Genomic DNA, 21,559 nt, shown 5'->3' on the forward strand with positions numbered 1-21,559 from the left:
CTGGAACCGCCCTAGGGTGATTTCACATCCTCTGTCCGGCGCAGCTGGCTAATCAGACACCAGGTGGGCTGGGAGGCCTAACATCCAGACCCACCAGGCCTCTACCATGCCGTGTGCCTACCCCCATGCTCCATGAGGGTGGGACAGGGGTCTGGGTAGGTGCCTTCCCCCTACATCCAGGGCTCAGGCTGGACCCTGGCTTCTCCCCCAGGCTCAGCCCAACAGCAGGCCTGTCCATCACCAGGGTGAGTGGTGGGTAGGCCCCTACAGCAGATTGGGGTACCTAGCACCTGACCACCAGTAGGCTGAGCTGCTCTGGGCCCACTTTTCTGCTTCTCTGAGACTCAGTTTCCTCATGTTAGCTGTGGATTGAATGAAGTGCTGCAGCCTCTTCCTGCTCCATGTGCGAGGAGACTCAAAGGCCCCCCTCCTTGCAGCCTTGTTCCTCCCACGTGGACTGGCATCTCTGCCCCACACCAGGACCCTCCTGAGGCGCCATCTTGGTGGAGGTCAGGAGGTCTGCTGACCTTGGACACCAGGCTACCAGAGTGGGCAATGAGCCCCCACCAAGCCCAGCAGGCTGGCCATAGGCCTGGCTGCAGCCGACACCAAAGAAGCTCTGGCAGTCCTACCAGGTACATCCTCTCCCTGAGCCCCCGTCTGCTCTCCTGCAAAATGAAGACATAGGCACTGGGCCCTGAGCGCCCTGTGTGGGTCTGCTGGTCCAGCCCTGGGCATCCTGAGGGCAGTAGGCACAGGCCCACTTTTGATCCCCAGACAGACCCTACCCGTGGGTGGGTGAACATGGCGGGCTGCGGCCTAGTCGGACGTGCTCAGCCCAAGCAGGGGTGCAGAGCGCATGGCCCTGGGGCAGCTCCTGCGGGCTCCACCTAAAATCCTGCTTTGCTCTCCCCCACCTCAGAGCTGGCATTTACTCCACTTCTGGGTCACATTTCCAACTTAATGACTCAAAAGAAAGAAAGAAACCCAACCTACAACCAGCTGAGGCAGCGCTTCCTGACCACTCTTTGATATTTGAGGACTGAACAATGGGGCTGATTGCGGACAGGAGACTTAAGTCATCTTAATTAGAAGGAAAGAATGTCCTCGTGGTTGGCTGTTCTAAAAATACAGCTGCACCCACATCTGGAGGGGAAGGGTTCGGGGGAGGTGGCGGTTAGGCCGGAGTCTGAAGGGCTGATGCCGGCATTCCATGGTGGGGGAGGCGCCTCCCAGCAGGGCCCGTGGAAGGGGAGAGGGGAGGACACCAAAGCGGCCGTCCCCTGTGACTGGGTCACCTGGCGCACCTTTGGGAGGAGGAAGCCGAACAAGCAGCCACCCCTTTTTGGTGGGTCCACCATCACCCCTTCCTCAAGCTCTCCCCACACCCCAGCCGTTGTTCCTCAGCTATACTAGAGGGGCCCTGGGGCCCAGGTTAACGCAACAGCAGGCCCCCAGCCACGAGCTTCAGGACCTGGGAGGGAATTTTTCTGGGTTTTATGGTTCGGGGTAATATTTGTCAGCTTTTTAGGAACTTGTCATTTGTTTTGTTCTAATTCTAAGCAAATACTCACTTCTGCACCTAAGCTGCATTTGTAATTTTGCGTTTGTTTTCTTAAAGAGGCCCTCAACACCTCACTAAAGTGAAGGGCATGAGGGCTGGGAGAATGTCTTGAGGAAAATGTGCAGGCAGGAATTCCACAGGTATCACCAGCAGAAGATATGCTGGGTCATTGTCCAGCACACTTGTATGAGCTTCCTGTCGCAGTGGCTCTGCAAGCACCTGGCATGGGGGGTACCCACCCCAGATGTGGTGAGCAGGGCCTGGGCTGCTTGGTGGGGATGTCAGTGGTGAACACGGGGTGGAAGGTGAGTAAGCCTGGCCCTTCTGAGCCTCTCCATCCACCTGCCCGGAGCTGGTCACTAGTCCTGGGCAGGTGCTCCCAGAGCTGTGGCCCCTGTCATTGCCCGTCCCTGCCAGGCCACAGACCAGAGCTGCCTGCTGATCTGACCAGCAGTGATGAGTCGAAGACTAAAGGACAGGGTGGCCTCAAGTCCCACGGCACCCCAGGGCCACACTGCCGGCCCCAGCGGGCAGCCTCCTGGGTGGGCAGCCTTCTCACGTGTGTCGTGGTTTGTCCTTGTGAACTCTCATCCGGCCCCCACTGGCCTGGGTGGTCTCACGTGTGGCGTGGGTTGTGTCCTTGTGAACTCTCATCCTGGCCCTGCCACTTGGTGGAGGCTGCTGCGCAGATAATGTGCTTCTCCCAAAACACAGCCTGCTGTGCAGAGCCCCAAAATAGCTGAGGGGGGGGGGGGCCACTAGACACTGGGACTCTGGGGACAGGCTGAGGGGCTTTAAATTCCGGCAGTGGCCACGGCAGGAAGTGGGACTAGAGGCAGTTGCTGAGGGTTGTGAGAGACAGGCACAGGCCCGGGCTCGCCTGGCAGCTGGGGCTGGGTGGCATCCAGCTCGTCCAGTCATCGGGGGTCGGAGACAGCGAAACTGAGGCGCACACAGGGAGCCACGTGCCCGAGCTGCTCAGCAGGGGAGCAGCAGCGGAGCAGCAGGGGAGCAGAGTCGTGCCGGGGACACTCCAGAGCCCAGAGGTGGCAGAGAAATTTGGCTGCATGGTGCTGGCTGGCTGGTGATGCCCTCCGTGGGCTCAGGCAGGTGATGAATTCCCTCTGTGTCCCCAAAATAGGGTGGAGACAATTTGCCACCTCCCTACTAGCCCCTTCCATCAACCCTCATGGTGGCAAAGCCAGGATTGGCACACTGTGTCTTGGTACCTCTTTAGCTGTGTGTCCTCAAGCATGTTACTTAACCTCTCTGAGCCTATTTCCTCCTTTATAATAATAACCTACTTTGCAAGGGGCTGGTGAGGCTTATGTAAGATTAGCAAAACCTGTGGTACAGAGTCAGGTGAGAGGTCACTGCGCAGCTGTTATCACTGCAGGAGCTGGCCGTGAGCATCCCCACACCAGAGTGGCCCTTCCTCAGGCATGAGACAAGAGTTCATTACTGCCTCCGCACCTTTACTCTAGCCATTCTCCCTTCCTAGCGTGCCCTCTCTTCTTTCCATTCTACCGCTGGCTTTGTCCGGAGCCTCCTGCCTGACAGGCCCCCAGAGGGAGGGCCTGTGGTTCTTTGTCCTTGGGTCACTCCCTGGACAACCCCCGCCCTGCTCAGTGTGAGAGTCTGAGTCTCCCTGGCCAGAGGAACAGCTTCTGCAGGACGGGGCAGCCCTGTCACCTCCATCCTGTGCCCTTCAGGCCTCTGTGGATATTCCTGACCACAGGCCGCTGAGGCCCTGGGATCGGGGGAGGCAGGTGAGGGCACAAATGTGGGAGAAAGTCCCTTCCCCAGTGCGTTCTGGCTCACAGACTGGCTCATTCACAGCAGGGACTGGCCTTGGTGGGGGAGGCCGGTCATGACGTCACAGGAAGAAACCCCTGCCCAGAAATCTTGGACATCCCCACCATAGGCCAGAGCACAGCCTTCAAGCCAGAGGAAAGTCTACAGATGGACTCTTCCAGCTGGCCCATTTCACTGAAGCCCGGGAGGAGGGGAGTGGCCAGGGCCCCCACCAGCCTCAGGCGGCAACTCCGCCCCTAGAGTCCAGGCCTGAAGCCTGTGTGCACCCAGCACTGCAGCAGACACCAGGGGCAGAGAGAGGCTGTGGCACAGAGCTTCTGCAGGCATGGCAAGGGCCACAGGGGGCAAGGAGCTGGGAGGACTTGGCTGGGTGACCAGGGAGGTGGTCATGTCCCCAGAGCATCCCAAACTCAGCCAGTCCAAACCATGGGTGGTCTCCCTCCCAAACCTGGCTATCTCCCACGTCTCAGCCCTCTGCCAAGAGCTAAGGTCTGTGACTTCCACCTCCTTGACCTATTCACTTCCTCTCTGTCACAGACCTGCCACTGCAGGCCACGGCTTATACTCTTGTCCCCTTCTTCTTCCAAAGAGCTGCCATCTGAACCTCATCACCATGCTGAGCACTCTCCTTTGGGTTCCTGCTGCCCTTGGGACCTTGGGATGGAGACCACAGCCTACAGGGCCCTGTTCTGCCCGGCCGCAGCCCTCTCCAGCCTCGCAGGCACACGGCCCCTCCCCTTGCCCTGCCTGCCCTGTCTCTCCATGGCACCTCAGGACCTTTGCACAGGCTATCCCCCTGTTGGGTCTGGGCTAATGCCTACTCAGCCTCTGCTTCCTCCCTGCTCATCCCACCCAGAGACCCACTATTTCCTGCCTGCCAAAGCCAGATTCTGCTACCAGGCTCAGCGTGTCCGGCCCAGGCCCTCACTCTGCTGCCCAGGCCTGACGCAGCCCACCGGACGGTTTGTTATTCTTGACCTCCAGCCATGAGCAGCTGCTGCCGAGTAGGTTCCGGATTCGGTGCTAAAAATACCGCATGGCCCAGACAGGAAGGGCCAACGGGGACACAGCTGCTCCTGGGAGGGGCTGGCTGAAGCTGTAGTGCAAGCTCCCCACCGTGTTCTGGGAGTCCACGTGCTGGAAGGAAGTGAGCACAGAGCTCACAGCCCCTGAGGAGAGGCCCTGGGCAGAGGGCGCTCAGGGCCAGCGGGGGTGCCCTGCGTCGTCAAAAGGGAAATGCAGCTGCCTCCAGCATGCACACAAAAACACCTTGTTCCTGATTCTTCTGGTTTGTTACCACAGGCCTGTGGTGCCTTTGGAATAAAATACATTTAAAAATTAAGTAGCCCTGGCCGGGTAGCTTAGTTGATTAAAGCATCTTCCCAATACACCAAGGCTGTGGGCTCGATCTCCAGTCAGACACATACAAGAAGAATCAACCAATGAATGCACAAATAAGTGAATAACAGATCTAGGTTTTTTTCTCTCTCCTCCCTCCCCACTCCCTCCATTTCCTCTCTCTCTCTCTTTCTCCTTCCTCTCTCTAAAATAAAATGAATGAATGAATGAATGAATGAAGTGTGGGGGCCCTAACAGAGGATTTGTGAGCTCTGGTCCTTCGGGAAGGGCTCCCTTGCTCTCCTCTCTTAACAGAGCCTCTAGGCTGGTAGGAGGAAAGTGACTGAATGAAAGCCAGAGAGCTGGGCAGTCTCAGAAGCAAGAGGCTGAGGCCTGTGTACGAGGTGGTGGCGGTGGCGAGGTGTGTTGCAGGGGAGGGAAAGCACTGGAGAGTTCCATGGGAATACCAGCTTCGATGTGGGGCTGGGGGTGGGGCAGGGGTGGCCCCAGGTTTCTGTGTGGTCACTGGCTGGTGAGGGTCTCTTCTGGTGGGTGAGGCCAGTGAGGAGGAAGGCGGGCTTGGTGGGCACTCAGGGGGTGCTGTCCCACCTGTAGGCACTGAGAAAACCTGGACAGGGGATTTAAGAGTCCTCTGGGTGTCTCCAGACGTGGGGCTCCCGGGGCTCCTTGCCCTGCAGCAGCAGGCAGGTTCCCAGGCCAGACAGGCAGCTTGGGAGCAGGGTCCATTGTCACCCTGGCAAAGAAACACAGGCCCTCCTCCTGCCACAGCCCTCAGCACAGGAGAGAGAAGGTGGGTCCAGCCAGCAGGGCTTCAGACAGATCACTAGAAAGATGTTAGCATCCAGCACACTTCCTGCCTTCGTTTCCAGGCTCCTGGGAGCGTGTGGTACCCAGGGCTTCTCTCCGTGAATAACTGAAGGTGCTGGAGGGTTGGAGGATATGTAGACCTGGTATCTCCTGAGTTGCCTGTCTCGGGCCTGGAGACTGGATAGGAAAAGCCTGGACTGGACCACAGGCCCTGCTCTGCCTCCCAGTGGGCCTCAGATTCCCCATCTGAGGATAATCCAAAGCTCTGAGAGGGGAGAATCTGCAGTGAAAGCCAGCCGTTGCTCCCTAGATGTCTGGCCCAGCAGGCTGCCCCTACCCTGGGCTCCCAGCCTCCCAGGAATGCGCTTCTCCGCCTTCAAACTGGGCGCCTGCCTTATCGGCCCAGTCTAAGGGGAGACAGACGCCCCTGTTGACAATGACAGCCCCTCCTATTAGCCCCAGCCTGACCCTGAGCGGAGGGCCAGCCAGCGCCCGCTAAGTGCCTGGAGGCAGGAATACCCCCCTTCCCCATGCAGACAAGAAATCCGACCTTCCTCGCTGGCTCCTTCATGACAGGCAGGTGCCCGCCCTGGCGTCGGAGGCCCTGGATCCCCACCCTGCTGCCATGCCTTCACCTTGATGGCATCTATTCTGTCCGGCCCACCTCAAACATGACCTTGGCCTGCTTCCCTGGAAAATGCAAGCTGACTGATAGGGGGCCTCCCTCAGCCTGCTCCCATCACCCAACCTCTCAACACCTTGGTCCCATTCCTGCTGTTCCAGGCCGGACCTCTCTTCACTGCTGAACTAAATGCACATCTCCCTTCAGTGCTCCCAGCCTCTCCCTCCCCTCCCCTCTCCTCCAGAGTGGGGGGCTCCTTGAGTCAGTCCCCAGGGGACACTTCTTGGTGCCTTTGTGAGTCCCTCCTTCTCTTGGGATCCTCCTGAGATAAATTCCTTGGCTGGTTCTCCCCATTCTAGTCTTCTTGGGGACCTCGGGGACCTGTCCAGAGCACCCCTCATCTTCCACACTTACAGCTAAGCTGAGCTCCCACATTTGTAAAGGCGCATTGGTCTGGCCACCTTCCTCTCCTTCATGCCAGCTATCATCCTGGCCACCAGGAACCGTGGCATGGCTGCATTCCACAGTCCCTTCCCAGCACCTGGGGACTCCTCACTGCTTTGCTCCTAAAGCCCTTCCCTGGCTCAAGTCCTACCCATCCCCTACACCCCCAGTTTCCCTCCACCTCCCCAGCTGGTCTGCCTCTCTGACCGATGAAAGTCAAGCTGCCCAGGCCTGGCCTCTTCTTTTCTCAGTCTAGCCTTACCTCTTGGACATCTCATACAGGCCCAGGACTACAAACGCCATTGACCTACTGATTAACGATGGCCACATTTAGATCACTTTGCCTGGCCTCTTCCCTAACATCGCACGCACATGGATTTTTCCAGGTGGGTGTCTCGCAAACTCAGCAAGGCCAGAACAGAACTCTCCGTTTACATGCTAAGTCAGGGGTGGAGGATCAGAGAGTGGGCCCCCATTTTCCTCAAACATTCTCTGTCTTAGGAAAGTTCACCGCCTTCTATCTACCCTGTGTGGTTCAGGCCTGGACATCACCCTCAATGTCTCCCTCACAGCCCTGTCCAGTCTGCCTGTCAACCCACATCTCATCTCTTCTGAACCTCCAAAATCCACTCTGCAGTTCTCGCGAAGCCTCCTCCTGCTCACTGATTCCTCTGGCAGTCCTACTGTCCTCACAACTGCCACAGGAATCTTTCCGAAGTACAATCAAGCATCACCTTTTCACTGAGACTTCCCAGACCACACCACCCAATCTTGGCATGGGGCCCACTACCTGAACCTCCACCCCTACTTAGCTGTTATTTCTGTCTGCTCACTGTCCTGTGAACAGGAGCTCAGGCTAGCACAGAACTATGATTGCCGATCCCCTCGGTAACACTGTAGGGATGGTCTCGTTGGTTGCTGCATATACAAGATCCAGAACAGTGCCGAACACAGTCGGTGGTCAATAAAGTTAACTTGCATAAAGTAACGGTGGGTCCCTTACAAGCCTGTCCACCTGCTCCAGCTCATTTCTGCACCCTCGAATCCCATGGGCTCTGCAAATCCCCATTCTGGCCTCTCCTCTGGTGGGACCCAGGAAGACTCCCCCACAGGAGCTGAAGTGATCTAGCGGGGCTCTGGACGTGTGAGGGGATTTGGACATGCTACTGAGCGCCTCCCTTGCTGTGGGTGAGGTGGCACTGTCTCTGGTTCTCAGAGGTGAGCGGATTGTCCCAGGTCGCCGGCCAGCGCAAAGTGGATGGATACAAAGAGCTTCACAGCCAGACTCTGGGTCCGGCCTCTCCCGCACCCACACCCCCATGTCCCCGCCCCTTCCAATCAGCTTTGCCTTGATCCTGTCTTTTTTCCACTGTGGGTAACCTTAGCCCCGCCCCAGGGGTGGCCCGTGTGTCCTCGCTATTGGTCCTCCCGTAGTTTGTCCGCGAAGCGCCCCAGTTACTCATTGGCTGCACGTTTCTCCCCCGCGCCCCTACGACTATCATCACAACAACCGCCACATGCTCAACTGCGGAGCTTGCTCATTGGCCCCAAGGCTCGATCCGCCCACGCTCCCGTCCCGCCCACAGCTCCCTGCTTCCTCCTCCTATTGGTTACCTGGCCCCAGGTCTCTCTTTCAGCTTGGGCACAAAGCGGCTCCCACGTAGATTGGCCGAAGGTGGGAAGGCGGGGCTTGGAGGCGGGTTAAGAGCTCGCTGGAGTTTGGGCCACGCGTGCCTGAGAAAGTTCAATGGCGTGGCAGGGGCTGGCAGCCGAGTTTCTGCAGGTGCCGGCGGTGACGCGGGCTTACACCACTGCCTGCGTCCTCACCACAGCCGCCGTGGTGAGCTTACTGGGCGGGTGGGGCGACACCATGGTTACAGCCCGGGGGGGGGGGGGCACCATAGTTACGGTTGGATCCCAGGGCAGCACCTGACGCACCCCTGACTCTGCAGCAGCTGGAGCTCCTTAGCCCCTTCCAGCTCTACTTCAACCCGCATCTCGTGTTCAGGAAGTTCCAGGTGAGATCACCCGCCTTTGCACCTGACTGCCCAGCCCCGCTTGCCCCGCACCTAACGGTCTGCCCCTTTCAGGTCTGGAGGCTTCTCACCAACTTCCTCTTCTTCGGGCCCCTGGGATTCAGCTTCTTCTTCAACATGCTCTTCGTGTATCCTGTGCCTCATGGACCCGGACGGGGAGTGGGCGGGCCCACCGGGCTAAAATGGCAGGGAGCGGGAAACTGAGGCCCTTTCTGGTGGCACTTCCTATACGGACTCCACAGGTTCCGGTACTGCCGCATGCTGGAGGAGGGTTCCTTCCGTGGCCGCAAGGCCGACTTCGTTTTCATGTTTCTCTTTGGGGGAGTCCTTATGATTGTATCCTTCCCAGGCTCCAGAACCTCCGTCGGGGGCACTTCTGCAACCAACCAGTGTTGGTCCCGGGCCACTACTTTAAGGCCCAGGCCGGGGGGGGACTCTTAGTTTAGAGTGTTTTGAGAGTGCATTGTGTGCTCAGCCCCAGGCGCCAGGGATAGCTCTTCTGGGTTGTGCCAAAAAAAAAAAAAAAATTACACACACACACACACCACAGGGTGACTTGAAGAAGAGCCAGGTGGGATACTTCAGGGCTGAGCTCTTGATGCCGGCAGCAGGAGAAACTGAGGCAAGGATGACCAGTGGTGGGGTGGAAGGCTGGGGTGAGGTGGAGAATCAGGGCAGTTATGTGGGGCTTGAAGGACACATTATGGCCTTAGTTGGGACACCTAGATGAGGGTGAGGAGACCAGTAGGATGGCAGGGATTTAGCCAAGTCAGGGGGCCCTGGGCAGGGGCTGAGGCCCCCATCAGCAGAGGGCCTCCTAGCACCTTGACTCTGGCCCAGCTGCTGGGGTTCCTGGGCAGCCTGTTCTTTCTGGGCCAGGCCCTTACAGCCATGCTGGTGTATGTATGGAGCCGCCGCAGCCCTCAGGTGAGGGTCAACTTCTTCGGCCTCCTCACATTCCAGGCGCCATTCCTGCCCTGGGCACTCATGGGCTTCTCAATGTTGCTGGGCAACTCGATCCTCGTGGACCTGCTGGGTGAGCCTGCCTGTCCAGCCAGCCAGCCCATCCCAAGCTGGCTGCTCTGCCACAGCCTTCTCACCTACACTAGACCTCTCATTTGTGCGCCCCCAACCCCACCCTCGCCTCTCTGTTCTTACAGCCCCTTGCACAAGCCAGCAGGCCTGCAGGCTTCACATCTCCAGGCCCCACCTGCTGAAGCTTGTGTGGAGCCTGACCAGGGTGCGGGTGGGCGGGTCACTGTTCCAGCTGTGGTTCTTGCTGCTCCAAGGTTCTCAGCCCCCTCCCCCCCCAAAACCATGCCCCAGGTCCTGTAAACTCCTCCAGGGCCAACCCCAGCCCTATCCTGGGCTGGCAGCCTGCCCACGACTTCAGACACTCATACTCTGACCCCTGAGGTTTCTCTGGGCCTGACTGGACCTCCAGGGCTGCACATGGAGGCCCAGAGCAGGCTGTGCTGGGCTGGGGCCCCAGGCTCCAGACCATGCAGGGAGAGTGGCCTCAGCAGTCCTCGGCTCTCCCACAGGGATTGCTGTGGGACACATCTACTACTTCCTGGAGGATGTCTTTCCCAACCAGCCTGGAGGCAAGAGGCTGCTGCTGACCCCCGGCTTCCTGTGAGTACTGGAGATGACAACCCTGCCCTACTCTCCCACAGACAGCTCTTGACTCCCTGGGGGGCCCAGGCTGGCCTTAGCTCAGCCTGGGCCCCTCCCCACAGGAAGCTGCTACTGGATGCCCCGGAAGAGGACCCCAATTACCTGCCCCTCCCTGAAGAACAGCCAGGACAGCAGCAGCAGTGACCCCACCCAGGGTCAGCCCGAGGGGCCTGTTTCCCCAGCATCTGTCAAGACTCCATCCCATCCCTAACCCCTGCTTGAAGCAGAGCAACCTGTCAAATAAACAGAATAATTTGTAGCCTCTTTGCCCACAGCACTGGCTCCCCTCGCCTGACCTGGCTACACCCTTCCATGCCGGACAGACGCTGCTGGTCCTAACCTAGGGCTACCAAGCCTGGTCCACCGTGCCCACCCTCTGCCCTGGACTGCCTTCTCAGACCAACTGTAGGTGGAAGGATGGGAGGCCCAGAGAGGGTCAAGAACCTGCCCACCGTTGCCAGACAGCTTTGGACTGACAGATGGCAGACACAGGGTTCTCATCCCATCCTCTCCAGGGCCTCAGGGGAAACTCAAATTCCACCTCTGTTGGACCTCTGCTCTCTGCCAGCCAGAGAGGGGGGTTGGCCAGATCTTGGTAGCAGGGACCAATACCAGGCTGTCCCCGGCTGTGCCAAGCCTGGTCTTTGTGGGACTTGGGGACACGCTCCTGCCTGTGGTACTCACAGGCTGATGCCTCACTCAGCCCCTCCTGTCCCTCACCAACAACCAAGGGGACCTTTGCCCCATTTTCCAGCTGAGCAACTAGCAGACAAGCAACTAAGACATGGCCAAGGCCCCATGGGGTCAGGTGCAGAGGAGAGCTGGGACTGGGTCCTCTGTCCTTACTGTGACTCCAAAGCCTGGAGAAGTTTTCACCTTCGCCGAGCCCTGCACTGGCTGAAGCCAAGAACCCTGGGAAGTCCTGTCTCCACCTTGTTTAGCTGAGGACCACAGGAGCCCCATCCAATCCCACAGCTCATTTCTCTCCTCCGTAAAGTGCGCATCAGATGACCTGGCCAGCTTTCCTCATTGCCTTAGACCCATCTGCATTATGGTTTCTTCCTGAATGATCAACAGCTCAGGTTTTGTCATGTTCACAGATGAAAAAGATTCGCTATAGAGTACACCCTAATTTTGTAGGGAAACCTTGTGGACCAGCAGCTGACCCTGCAGCAGTGTGGGCTCAGACCCAGGCCTGGTGCGCTGGCCTTTCCCCAGACCACTCCCAGGTAAGTGGGCTAACCTGCCTAGTGGGGCTGAGGCAGGCAGGGTTCGTTCTACCCAACCAGTTATGGAGCCCTGGAGCTATCTCTTGTCCACAGACGGAGCAAACACCTTGCTAATGGAGCCCACTAGTTTATAAGACCAACTGGGCCTGGGCCTAGAATCTTCTTTGTCAGGGCCTTCCAATGAAGCCCAGCTAGCCCCTTGCTCCAGCCAAGTTCCACTCCTGGATGAAAAGTAGGAACCTGAGTACAGACTCCCTGGGAGCTGTCACGTCCTAGAACATGCTCACAGGACCCCTCCATCCCCAGCCTAGATGGTAAGGCCCATCTCCCCCTAGGAGAGCCCCAATCCCTACTCAGGTGAGAAATCAGGTGCCATGGCGCCCCTGTCATGCTCCCAGGGAGCAGAGTGGTCCCAACCTTCAGCCCTGCCCTGGCTGTTGAAGGACCTGCCAGCAACTGAAGCTGGCACCAGCCCAGTGCTAGAGATCTGGGTCCACTATCTTCAGTAAGTACAGCTGTATGCCCAATTCACCAAGCAGCGCTGGACTTAGCGAGACCCGCACAGGTCCGTTCTGTAGAGCGGAACATTGCCACGTTAACAGAGGAGATGAGGATGCAGAGGTGATAACAAGCTCGTTGAAGGCAGAGCTGGGAACAGGCACAGAACTGTGCCTCCTCCACTCATGCCCACCCCACAGGCCGGCAGCAGGCCAGACGTGCTGCTCCATACTCATTCTTCCTCACACGAGCCTGGGAGGGAGGAGCTGGCCTTGGCCACATGCTAGCCAGGGGTGGCGATGTCTCAGTCCACCTGGTACGTGTGCACTACTGGGAGGTGTGGCTAGAGCGCTGCACACCTGTTAGATCTGGAATAGCCGGGCCCAGGCACCCAGGCTGGTGACGCCCCCGCAGTGTCTGCATAATAGGGTGGGGCCTCTGCTAGGGACTCCAGAGAAGCAACGCTCCCAGCCAGGACAGCCTGACCACCTTGGCCCAGCTGAGTGCAGGGACGGCAGGAGAGCCATGGGCTGCTCCACAAGAGCAGGAAAAGGGGATGGAGCTCACTGAAGGGCACAGGGCCCCCTGCCCTCTGAGTCTCAGGACCACACCTATCATTTCCCTTGCTCTAAAAAGGCATCCAGCTACTGGTGGTGGTGGGGAGACTGGAGGGCCCAACAGAAAGCAAGGACTCCACTGTAACTCAGGTCTCACTGGGGCTACAGGCATTGAGAGTGAAGCCCTGGAGCCCTGTCAACACCCCCTGGGGATCCAGGCAGAGCCAGGTGGGAGGCCTGGCCCACCAGCCTTGGCTCCACCAACCCAACAGGACCTGCTTCCTGCTTTCCTCCACTGTCATGTTTACGCTGCCACTTAGAAGAAATGGAACATGATCTGTTGTTGCCTTTTATTTAAAAAGTGTTACTAGCCCTGCCTGGGGCTCCTATACAAAAACAAAACACAACGCAAAATGAGGCCTCTTCTTGACCAGAGACTGGGGTGGTGGAGACTAGGGCTCAGCAAATGGAAAGTGTGCCCAGGGGAGGGCGACCTGGAAGGCCTCCGTGCCCGTGCTGCTCAGGACGGCCCTGGACTGCCCCCTTGCCTCCCTCTTTGCCAGAAGATGGAGAGACAGGCCGGTCTTCTGAACACTCCGTGGGAGCCAAGCGCTGATGGGCTGGTTACCAGGCTGGGGCAGTGTTGGCAAGACGCCTCATACGCCTGCAGGAGGGGAGAGAGTGGTGACCCAGGGCCAGCTCCCAAGCCTTGGGCATCTGCCATCCCCAGGGCTCTCCAGGGTGGCCAGGGAGTGGAGACAGAGTGAGACAAGGCAGGAGGGATTCCCAGCCCCTCCCTTCCCCTGGCCTCCACCTGTGCGCCCTTGGGGCCCTGAAGCAGTCCTTGCACCTGCCTGCTCAGGCCCTGCCCACCTCTTCAGGGGTCCTGAAACCTGGGTTTGAACTGTGGTCAGACCCAGTCAATCTAAGGGCTTACTTCTGTTCCCTACAAGGTTTGAAATCCTAGGGGACAGAATGGGACTCATAGCCCTGGGACACAGGTCCTCTCCCAGGAAGACACTGGTCCCTGGGGAAAGGTGGTGGTTCTGTACCTGCTTGGAAGACAGTGCCTGTGGGCAGAGCTGGCTGCGGGCACTCTGGGGGAGAGGAGGTACCTTGTGTTCCTGTCCTGGTCACGGATCTTCTTTTCCATCTCGGCGTCAGTCAGGGTCTCTAGCAGTGGGCACCACTGGTCAGCATCTCCTGTGTTCCGGATGGCAATCTCCACGGTGGGCAGGGGGTTCTCACTAGGATGGTGAGGGGAGAGAATAAAGTGCTAGTTCACAGAACAGCACCTGGAAAGGCCCCCCCGGAAACCACTATCTACCTCCTGCCTGCCAACAGAGGGAATGCTGGAGCCAGGGCCTGGTGGTAAGGTCCAGGCCTTTCCTGCTTCCTCCTCCACCTCCTCCCAGCTGGGCCCATTTCCATGTCCAGCTCCTTAGAGCAACAGTCCTGACAGAGGCAGCCTGGGAGGTTCCTGTCACCTGAGCCTCAAGGCAGAGAGCCAGGACCTCCACTGGCTACAGCGGTGCTGCCCCTGTGACCCTGGCCTTCTCTTCAAAGCAATGGGCCCTTTGCTACTGCCTCAGCGTCTCTGGATCTGGGAGACTGAAGACAGGCACTTGCTATGGAGGTGGCTTCCTCGACAGAACAGTGTGGCTGAGCCTGCTGTTACGTCGGGGGTTGGAGGGAAGGGGAGGGTGGTCTGCGCTGTTCAGTGTCCAGAGCCAGGACCCACCAATCAGGGAGACAGATGGAGGGTAAAAGGAGAGCAAAAGGAGGGGCCACCCAAGAGTCCTGGACACCCCTTCACTGAGGGTTCACTGGGCCAGCCTGCTCCTGAATGTCCTATACACTTGCCCCTTAGCCCACTTCCCCAGGGCAGAAATAAGCTCCAGAGAGGCTGGACTATTTGCTTAGGGCAGAGATTTGGACACTGAACCCATATTCCTGACCACTCTACCCTGGGGTCCCTCACCCCGAAGGCCATCTACACACCCTCTTTCCAAGTGGACACAGCGTGGGTGGGGGAGTTCAGCCTGGACAAAGGCCACGAAGGCAGTGTGGGGGGGAGGGGGTGGGCAGGAGCACCAAGGGGGGGAAAGACAAAGCTGAGCTGCCACTTCTCTGGGCCTTGGTTTCCAAGTCTGTGGGACAGGAGCCTGAAGAGACATGGAGGCCACAACTACCAGGATGGCCTGTGTGCCTCCCATCTTCAGGGCGACAGCCCAAACCCCTGGCCTGGCAGACAAGCCACAAATCAAGGCCCTACCCCTTCCCTGTATCACCACTCCGGCCTCCCCAGGCCCTTTCTCCTCCATCTGGGAGGCTGAGCCTTTCTCCTGAGGCTTAGCCCCACCAAAGCCTTGCCCTGCTCTACCGCAGCTGGCCAGGAGTCTGCCCCCAGAAGCCTTCAGCCCTGCAAAGCACCGTCAGCTCTGGGAAGAGTGAGGGCAGGCAAGGCCCAAGGGAGATGTCTGGTGGACGCAGATGGAATAAAATAGAATAGGCCCCAGGTGGGGCAGCCTTGGTTTTGATATTTGATACCTCATCTGGAAAATAGGAAAGATATTATTGGCCTGAGGGATTTTCCAAGGATTACACTTATTGAAGCAGCTAGCATACATCCACTGCGGAGCTTCCTACGAGCTGGGGGCCTTCTCATACAGCATCCCCGAAACCTGTGCCCAAGGTCACATGTGTGGTTGACTAGAGATGAACAGCCACCCAGGGTGCTCTGGGCGCAGAGCCTCCACTCCTCAGGACACCAGTCAGCATGGGGCAGCCAAGGGTCTGTTCCGTCCGGCCCCTATGCTGCTCTCCAGCCCGGGGCCTCAGTCACCATGAGCACACATGACACAGCTAAGGGTACAGGCTGACGCCGGCGCCACAGCCCGGAACTAACCGTGGTGTCCCTTTGGAAGTGGGGATCACCTCCTGCTGCTGAATCTTGGCCCGCGGGGCCCAGACCCACAGGGCCCAGAATCCTGAGTACAAGCTGGTGACTCAGAGGCCAGTGACTGAGCAGCGCCAGCCCCCACCCCTTGGCACCCTGGGGCCAGCCTCTCCTGAGCCCTTCCGACAGCTGTTCCCCGACCAGTGCAGCAGTCTGATGGTGCAGGAACACCAGCCACAGACCCAAACACTGCTCCTCACTGACAGGGCTCCCAACGACAACCACCACCGCCTTCCTCAGGAGGGCAGACATGAAAGGCGCCAAGCCCACACCAAAGGAAAGAAAACATGTTTTCCTTTTAATTTAAACAAAAGCTGGTGAGTGGATCCTGGAGGCCCTTTGTTTATCCCCATTGGTTCTGGGAAGATTCCACTCCAGTGGGTTTATTCTAAAATAAGAACTGCTCAAAACAAGAATGGGGCCTGGAGCCAGCAGGCCGGGCTCCAGTGGGGGGGGGGGGAACACGGGCACGGCACAGCCCTGCCCTGCCTCCCACCCTCCACGGGGATTATGATTCATGGGCCTCAAGGACAGAACTCCCCACAGACCCGGAGCCCAGCCAGGGTGGTCGTGTGTGAGACAACGTGCTTATCAAGTATCTTTAGGTTCATTTTCAGTGGGATCTCTCTCACGTGACACAACAGACCAGCTGAGCAGCACTTCTGTGCCCACTGTGTAAACGAGAGCACGCAGTCTGAGAGGGAAACCACGTGCCCACAGCCGCTCCACCGGGAGGAGGAGACAAAGCTCGTTGTAAGTCTCCTGCTGGAGATCAACTGACTTAGGAAGAAAAAACAAAACAAAACAAAGATCAACTGACTTTGGACAGCGATGCCAAGTCCACGCGATGAGGAAAGAGCAGTCTTTCTAACAAGTGGCGCTGGGACAAGACCTTGGATTAAGCCGTGGTTTTTATGTGACACTAAAAGCACAAGCCAAACAAAAGGAAAAACAGATACACTGGACGACATCAAAATGTAAAACTTCTGAACTTCAAAGCGACTAACACAGAATGGGAGGACATGTCTGTAAATCATGTGTCTGATAAGGGACTCGTATCTAGGCTATACAAAGAGTTATTGAAACTCAATTACTTACGAACAAAAATGAAGGACTGGAAGAGCCATTTTTCCAAAGAAGACGTACAAATGGACAGCAGGACATGAAAAGATGCTCAAAATCGTTTGTCAGAAGGAAAATGTAACTCGAAATCACAATCAGATGCCACTACTAGGATGGCTAGAATCAAAACGTCAGGGAATGCTGCTGAGAATGTAGAGAAACCGGGACCCTCAGACCACTGCTGGGAAAGGAAAAGGGCGAAGCTACTTTGGAAAGCAGTCTGGCAGTTCCTCAAAATGCTAAGGATAGTTTCCACATAACCCAGTAATTCCACACCTACATACATACACAAGAGAATGAAAAATTGGTATTCAAGCAAACACTTGTACATGAATGACCACGGTAGTACTGTTCTCGGCCAAAGAGAGGAAATAGCCCAGGTACCCATCACCTGATGAGTGGGCACTGATGAATGAGACTGGGAGCCCCCGAGGCGAGGAGCAGTGTTTGGGTCTGTGGCTGGCGGCTCCTGTGCTGTCAGACTGCTGTACTGGGTGGATAAAGAAAATGTGGTGCATTGATACAATGGAACAGCCAGAAAATGGAGTGAGTTCTGACATAGGCTGCCATATGGATTAACCTTGCAAACATTACGCCAAGAAGCCAGCCACAAAAGAGCATACAGTAGTTTACGGACCCTTGTTCATGGTTTTGCTGTCATAGTTTGTTATCCACAGTCACCAGAGACTGAACATTAGATGGGAATTCTGAAAATAACAATTCAGAAGTTTTAAACTGCAGGTCGTTCTGAGCAGCATGATGCAATTTCACACCACCCCTCCCTGTCCTGTCTAGAACGTGAGCCATCCCTTTGTCCCTCGTCTCCACGTTGTGACAAATACACAACACCAGCCTGTTAGTCACAGGGCAGCCGTCCTGGCGATCCAATCCACTTCCACGGTATCGCAGTGCTAGTGCTCAAGTCACCCTCATCTTACTTAACAATGGCCCCAAAGTGCAAGAGTAGTGACGCTGGCAGCTTGGCATCCAAAGAGAGGCTGAAAGTGCTTCCTTTTGTGAAAAGGTGTGTGCGTAGGGAAAAACACAGTATATGCAGGGTTCGGTACCCTCTGTGGTTTCAGGCAAACACTGGGAGTCTTAGAACGTATCCCTGTAAATAAGGGCAGACTACTGTGTACTGTACGATTCTATTTATATTAAGTGTCCAGAACAGGCCTATCTACAGACAGAAAGTAAATTAGTGGTTGCCCAGGGCCAGGAGCCTTGGGGCAGAGGGGCATGGGGAGGTGAAAAATGTTTGGAAGCTGTGAGGGTTGCACACTGCAAACACATGAAAACCCACGGAATCTGAATTGTACTCCTAGCTGAGCGAATTGTATGGTATATGAGTTATATGTCAACAAGCTGTTACAAAACAAACTGACATGCAAAACTCGCTCACAGGGCAGGTGGGCAGAGCCCTAGAAGTAACCCCAGTGGCTCATGGCCAACTAGTTCAAAGCGACTCAGGTGTCTCTAACCCTGCTGCTCCCGCAACACAGCCTCTCTGTCCCCCATCAGGACCAGCCACCAGGTCCCATGTCTTTGCCTGTCCTGACTTCCTCCTGGCCAGCACCCTACCCAGCCACTTCACTCCAGGTTCCACACCCCCCACCAAACACCTCCCTCCCTGTGCCTGCAGCCTCTGGTACCTTCAGTGACCACACATACAAGTCTCCTGTTTCTTCTCTGTGTCCCCAGCCTGGCACACAGGGCTGGCCTGGAGAAGGTGCCGTTACCTCTGATGAATGCATCTCTCCTCATAGGTAGCAGCTCACTGTCTCAGTGAGTGTGACACCCTCACATGCTCTGCTCAGCCCACCCCCACCCCGTAGATGGAGCCCCATCCCTCTCCCACTTCTGTCTCTTTGTCCCCATTCCACTGGCTCCAGAACACCTCTATGCCACTCTGGTTCACCTCTGTCCTCTAGGAGCTCGGGGCCCCCAACCCCTCTGCCACACACCCATGTCCCCCGCCTCCCCTCTGTGCTCACCCACATCAGGCCTTCCCATCCCACCTGCTGAAGGGAAGCAGCCTATTCTCTACCCTGGTTCCCGACTGTGGCATCTTGCCCGGCTCTACTATGGGCACAACTTAATGCCATTGACGAGAAGTGCACCACAGCCAGGCACTGGGCTCAGTCTTGGGGTGGATGGGACTCCCCTGGCTGACTGCAGTTCTGTCCCCTGCGTGATGAAGCCTGTGACAAGCCGGCCCTGACCGAAGGCTCCCCTTCCTGTCCTTGACAGCTCTCCCCAGAGCACCCGCCTGCCCAGACCAGATGGAGCACACACAACAGGCCGGGCCCAGCGTGAAAGGCTCCCGAGGCCTGGTCGGCTGGGACAGCACAGGCGGGCCTCCCAATGTCAAAAGGCACCTGGGACGCCGCTCCCGCCTGGCTGGCCCAGGCTGCTGCAGAGGGGATGTGTGTCCCCGGTCCCCACGGATATGAAACCTGCACACTCAGCACTAGCAACTGAGGTGGCACAGAGGTCTGTGATGCTCCCTGTCCACAAAACTGTGACCTGTTCACTGGCTGCGGAGATAAGGGAGGGATCTGTCTGTAAGTCCCGACTTGTCACCACCAGGGGCTCCCAAGGGGCGCCTGCTCTGGAGCTACTTGGCACACAGCCGACGAGGACTTTAGGCGTCACACAGAGATAAGAGCAGGAGGGGTGGTGTCACACGTGTCAACACTGTCAGGGTCTTGCTGCTGAGAGCAGCATGACACCCCCGCCCCTGCACTGGCCAGTCAGCAAGTAGGTTCTGACTCAGTCTGCATCTGGGGAATGAGGTACTCAGTGTCAATGTCACTCTCAAGACATACAATGATACACCACCTCCCAGGACCTCAGAGTCAACCCCGGAAAGCAAGGCCACCCCAGCCAGGTCTGAGGCCCACTGGCCGTGGCACTGGTGCAGAGTGAACAGACACACACCAACACACTTCAAGCGGGCCTCACATTGGAAGCAGGAGACGTGGGCCAGACACCACCTCCCCCTCCTCTCTGGGCCTGGACTCCGTCTGTGAAGCAGGACCACCTCGTCGGCAGGACTGCTGGAGGGTTACAGAGGTGACGGATGTGCCATCTCCGCCTGGACCTGGGAGCACAGACCACCACGCTGGGAGACTCAGCGGTCTCCCAGGCCCAAACCTCAAGCCGTGTGGGTGTACATTCATTCCTCCTTTCTTGCTCAGACTTACAGGAAGCCATAAGAGAGCCGTCTCTTGGGATTTCTGGGAGAATCAGCTGAGACACAAACATACTCACGAGCCCTATTAATGGTTATATCTTTGCAAAAAGACCTTCATACTTCTCCTCATGTAGCATTTTAAGCTTCAGTCCCTAAATAATGACCACCACATGTGGATGATGACAGCTTCACGAGCAGAATAAATCCTAACATCCTGTTCTGACGCAGGGCCACTCACCACACGTCTCCCACACACACGCACTGCCTGAACATGGGAGAGGAGCTCGGGGGTCGGGCTAGTACAACGGAACGGTCCTGAGGCGAGCGAGCGCCACCTCTCCATGAACGCTCACCAAGGCCCGCCTCCTGCCAGGCCAGTGTTTCATGTGGGGGACCAACACCAACAGGAAGGCCATGTCTGTCTCTCAAAAAGCCCAGGCCTCTGGTCCATCCCCCAGCTCAGCACACAGGACACTGGACCAGAATGCTGTGTTTACACTTGCGCTTTCACAAGCAGCCTGAACGCAGCTCTTTATCTTCTACAGCGTCCCAGGGTGCTAGCTACAGGGTGCAGCCAGCATGGTGCTCACCAACTGGCCTCTGACTGACAGTAAGAGTGGCTGCTGGAGGACTCCCTGCATGAGCCCGGGAGGGTGCTATGGAGTAGCCCTTGTCTGAGATGGAACACAAGTCCATCAGATGAAGAACCTGGGGTGTGCACCCGAGACACAGACAGTGTGAGCAAGAGAGCAGAGATGGGGGGGACAAAGGGGCGTAAAGGCTGCGGAGCGGCTGCCGGCAGCAGAGTGTGGTCCAGGGCGATGCAGGGTGGGTGGAAGACAAAGCGGGTGGGTACCCTATCTCCTTAAATCCACCCCACCATGATGGGGGTGGGGAGCCCTGCTTCTGGGATATGGGAAGCAGAAGGTGCAAGACCTTCCAAGACCAGCCCATACTGCAAAGCTCCAGAAAATCCTGGAGACATCACCACGCACAGGGAGAAGTCTTTTCCCCAAAAACAAGTTTAAAGAGGAATGAGAGAGGGACTCATCTGTGATCCTACCTGAAGGCGTAGGTCTTCTGATGCCAGCTCAGCTGTCCCCGAATGCTGTAGGCGATGGTGGTGACAAACTCCCCGCCTAGCCCCAGCTCCGAGCACAGTTTCAGGGCGAACTTCTCAGGAGAGTTCTCCTTCTCTGACATGTCCCACTCGAACTGGTCCACCAGGGAGATGTTCCCCACGTGGATATTCAGCTGGGGCCAGAACCAAAGCACTCAAATTAGAGCAACCAGAACCCATCCAACAGAGGGGCTGTGAGGAGGTGGGACACCAGGCTGGACCCTGCCCTCCACTTACTCGCCGAGGACCAGGTGTGGCCCTTGTCCTTCCAGCTGTAACCCCCTATCCACAAAAGTGGGGCTAAGCCCACAAACCAACTAGGATGGCCCCAAGGGGTTCTGGCTCAGGGCTCAGTAGAGTCAGCCTAGAGGCAAGACCCTAAAGTGGCCCTAAGGCACCAAGTCCTACCTTGCCCCTGCTTCTAACCTCTTGTTCCCCTTTGTTCCTGCTGGTCTTGATTTTGACATAACTACCCTGTCAGTCAGGGTTCAGCTCAATCATCACTCATCAGACACTGTCCTTGAGCCCATGTCTACCCCTTTACTGTCTCTTTA

The 21,559-nt window shown here is 57.2% G+C and overlaps 2 protein-coding genes across 6 annotated transcripts in view; one reads left to right on the forward strand and one right to left on the reverse strand.

Moving 5' to 3' along the window:
* The first annotated feature begins 8,274 nt into the window (after window positions 1-8,274).
* Window positions 8,275-10,598, forward strand: DERL3 (derlin 3). 4 transcript variants are annotated; one of them, XM_036014352.1, is made up of 8 exons: window positions 8,275-8,451; window positions 8,564-8,629; window positions 8,702-8,775; window positions 8,890-8,983; window positions 9,488-9,683; window positions 9,808-9,893; window positions 10,192-10,282; window positions 10,387-10,598. In XM_036014352.1, exons 1-7 carry the CDS (start codon window positions 8,359-8,361, stop codon window positions 10,267-10,269), a joined length of 687 nt encoding a protein of 228 aa, XP_035870245.1. In that variant the 5' UTR covers window positions 8,275-8,358; the 3' UTR covers window positions 10,270-10,282; window positions 10,387-10,598. The 4 variants fall into 4 exon arrangements, with proteins under 4 accessions (XP_035870245.1, XP_028383699.1, XP_028383700.1 ...); XM_028527898.2 differs by lacking the exon at window positions 9,808-9,893 and having other exon boundaries at window positions 8,286-8,451; window positions 8,567-8,629; XM_028527899.2 differs by lacking the exon at window positions 9,808-9,893 and having other exon boundaries at window positions 8,286-8,451; window positions 8,624-8,629.
* A 2,347-nt stretch (window positions 10,599-12,945) lies between these two features.
* SMARCB1 (SWI/SNF related, matrix associated, actin dependent regulator of chromatin, subfamily b, member 1) overlaps window positions 12,946-21,559 on the reverse strand; it is a 32,435-nt gene continuing 23,821 nt past the window's right edge. For both annotated transcript variants that reach the window (XM_028527598.2, XM_028527599.2), the window contains exons 7-9: window positions 20,949-21,139; window positions 13,724-13,855; window positions 12,946-13,272 (exon numbers count right to left, since the gene is read on the reverse strand). In XM_028527598.2, coding sequence (XP_028383399.1) covers window positions 13,233-13,272; window positions 13,724-13,855; window positions 20,949-21,139 — 363 coding nt within the window. In that variant the 3' untranslated portion in view covers window positions 12,946-13,232. The remainder of the gene's footprint in view (window positions 13,273-13,723; window positions 13,856-20,948; window positions 21,140-21,559) is intronic.

The sequence above is a fragment of the Phyllostomus discolor genome, chromosome 13 (assembly GCF_004126475.2).
Source record: "Phyllostomus discolor isolate MPI-MPIP mPhyDis1 chromosome 13, mPhyDis1.pri.v3, whole genome shotgun sequence".
Classification (NCBI taxonomy): Eukaryota; Metazoa; Chordata; class Mammalia; order Chiroptera; family Phyllostomidae; genus Phyllostomus; species Phyllostomus discolor.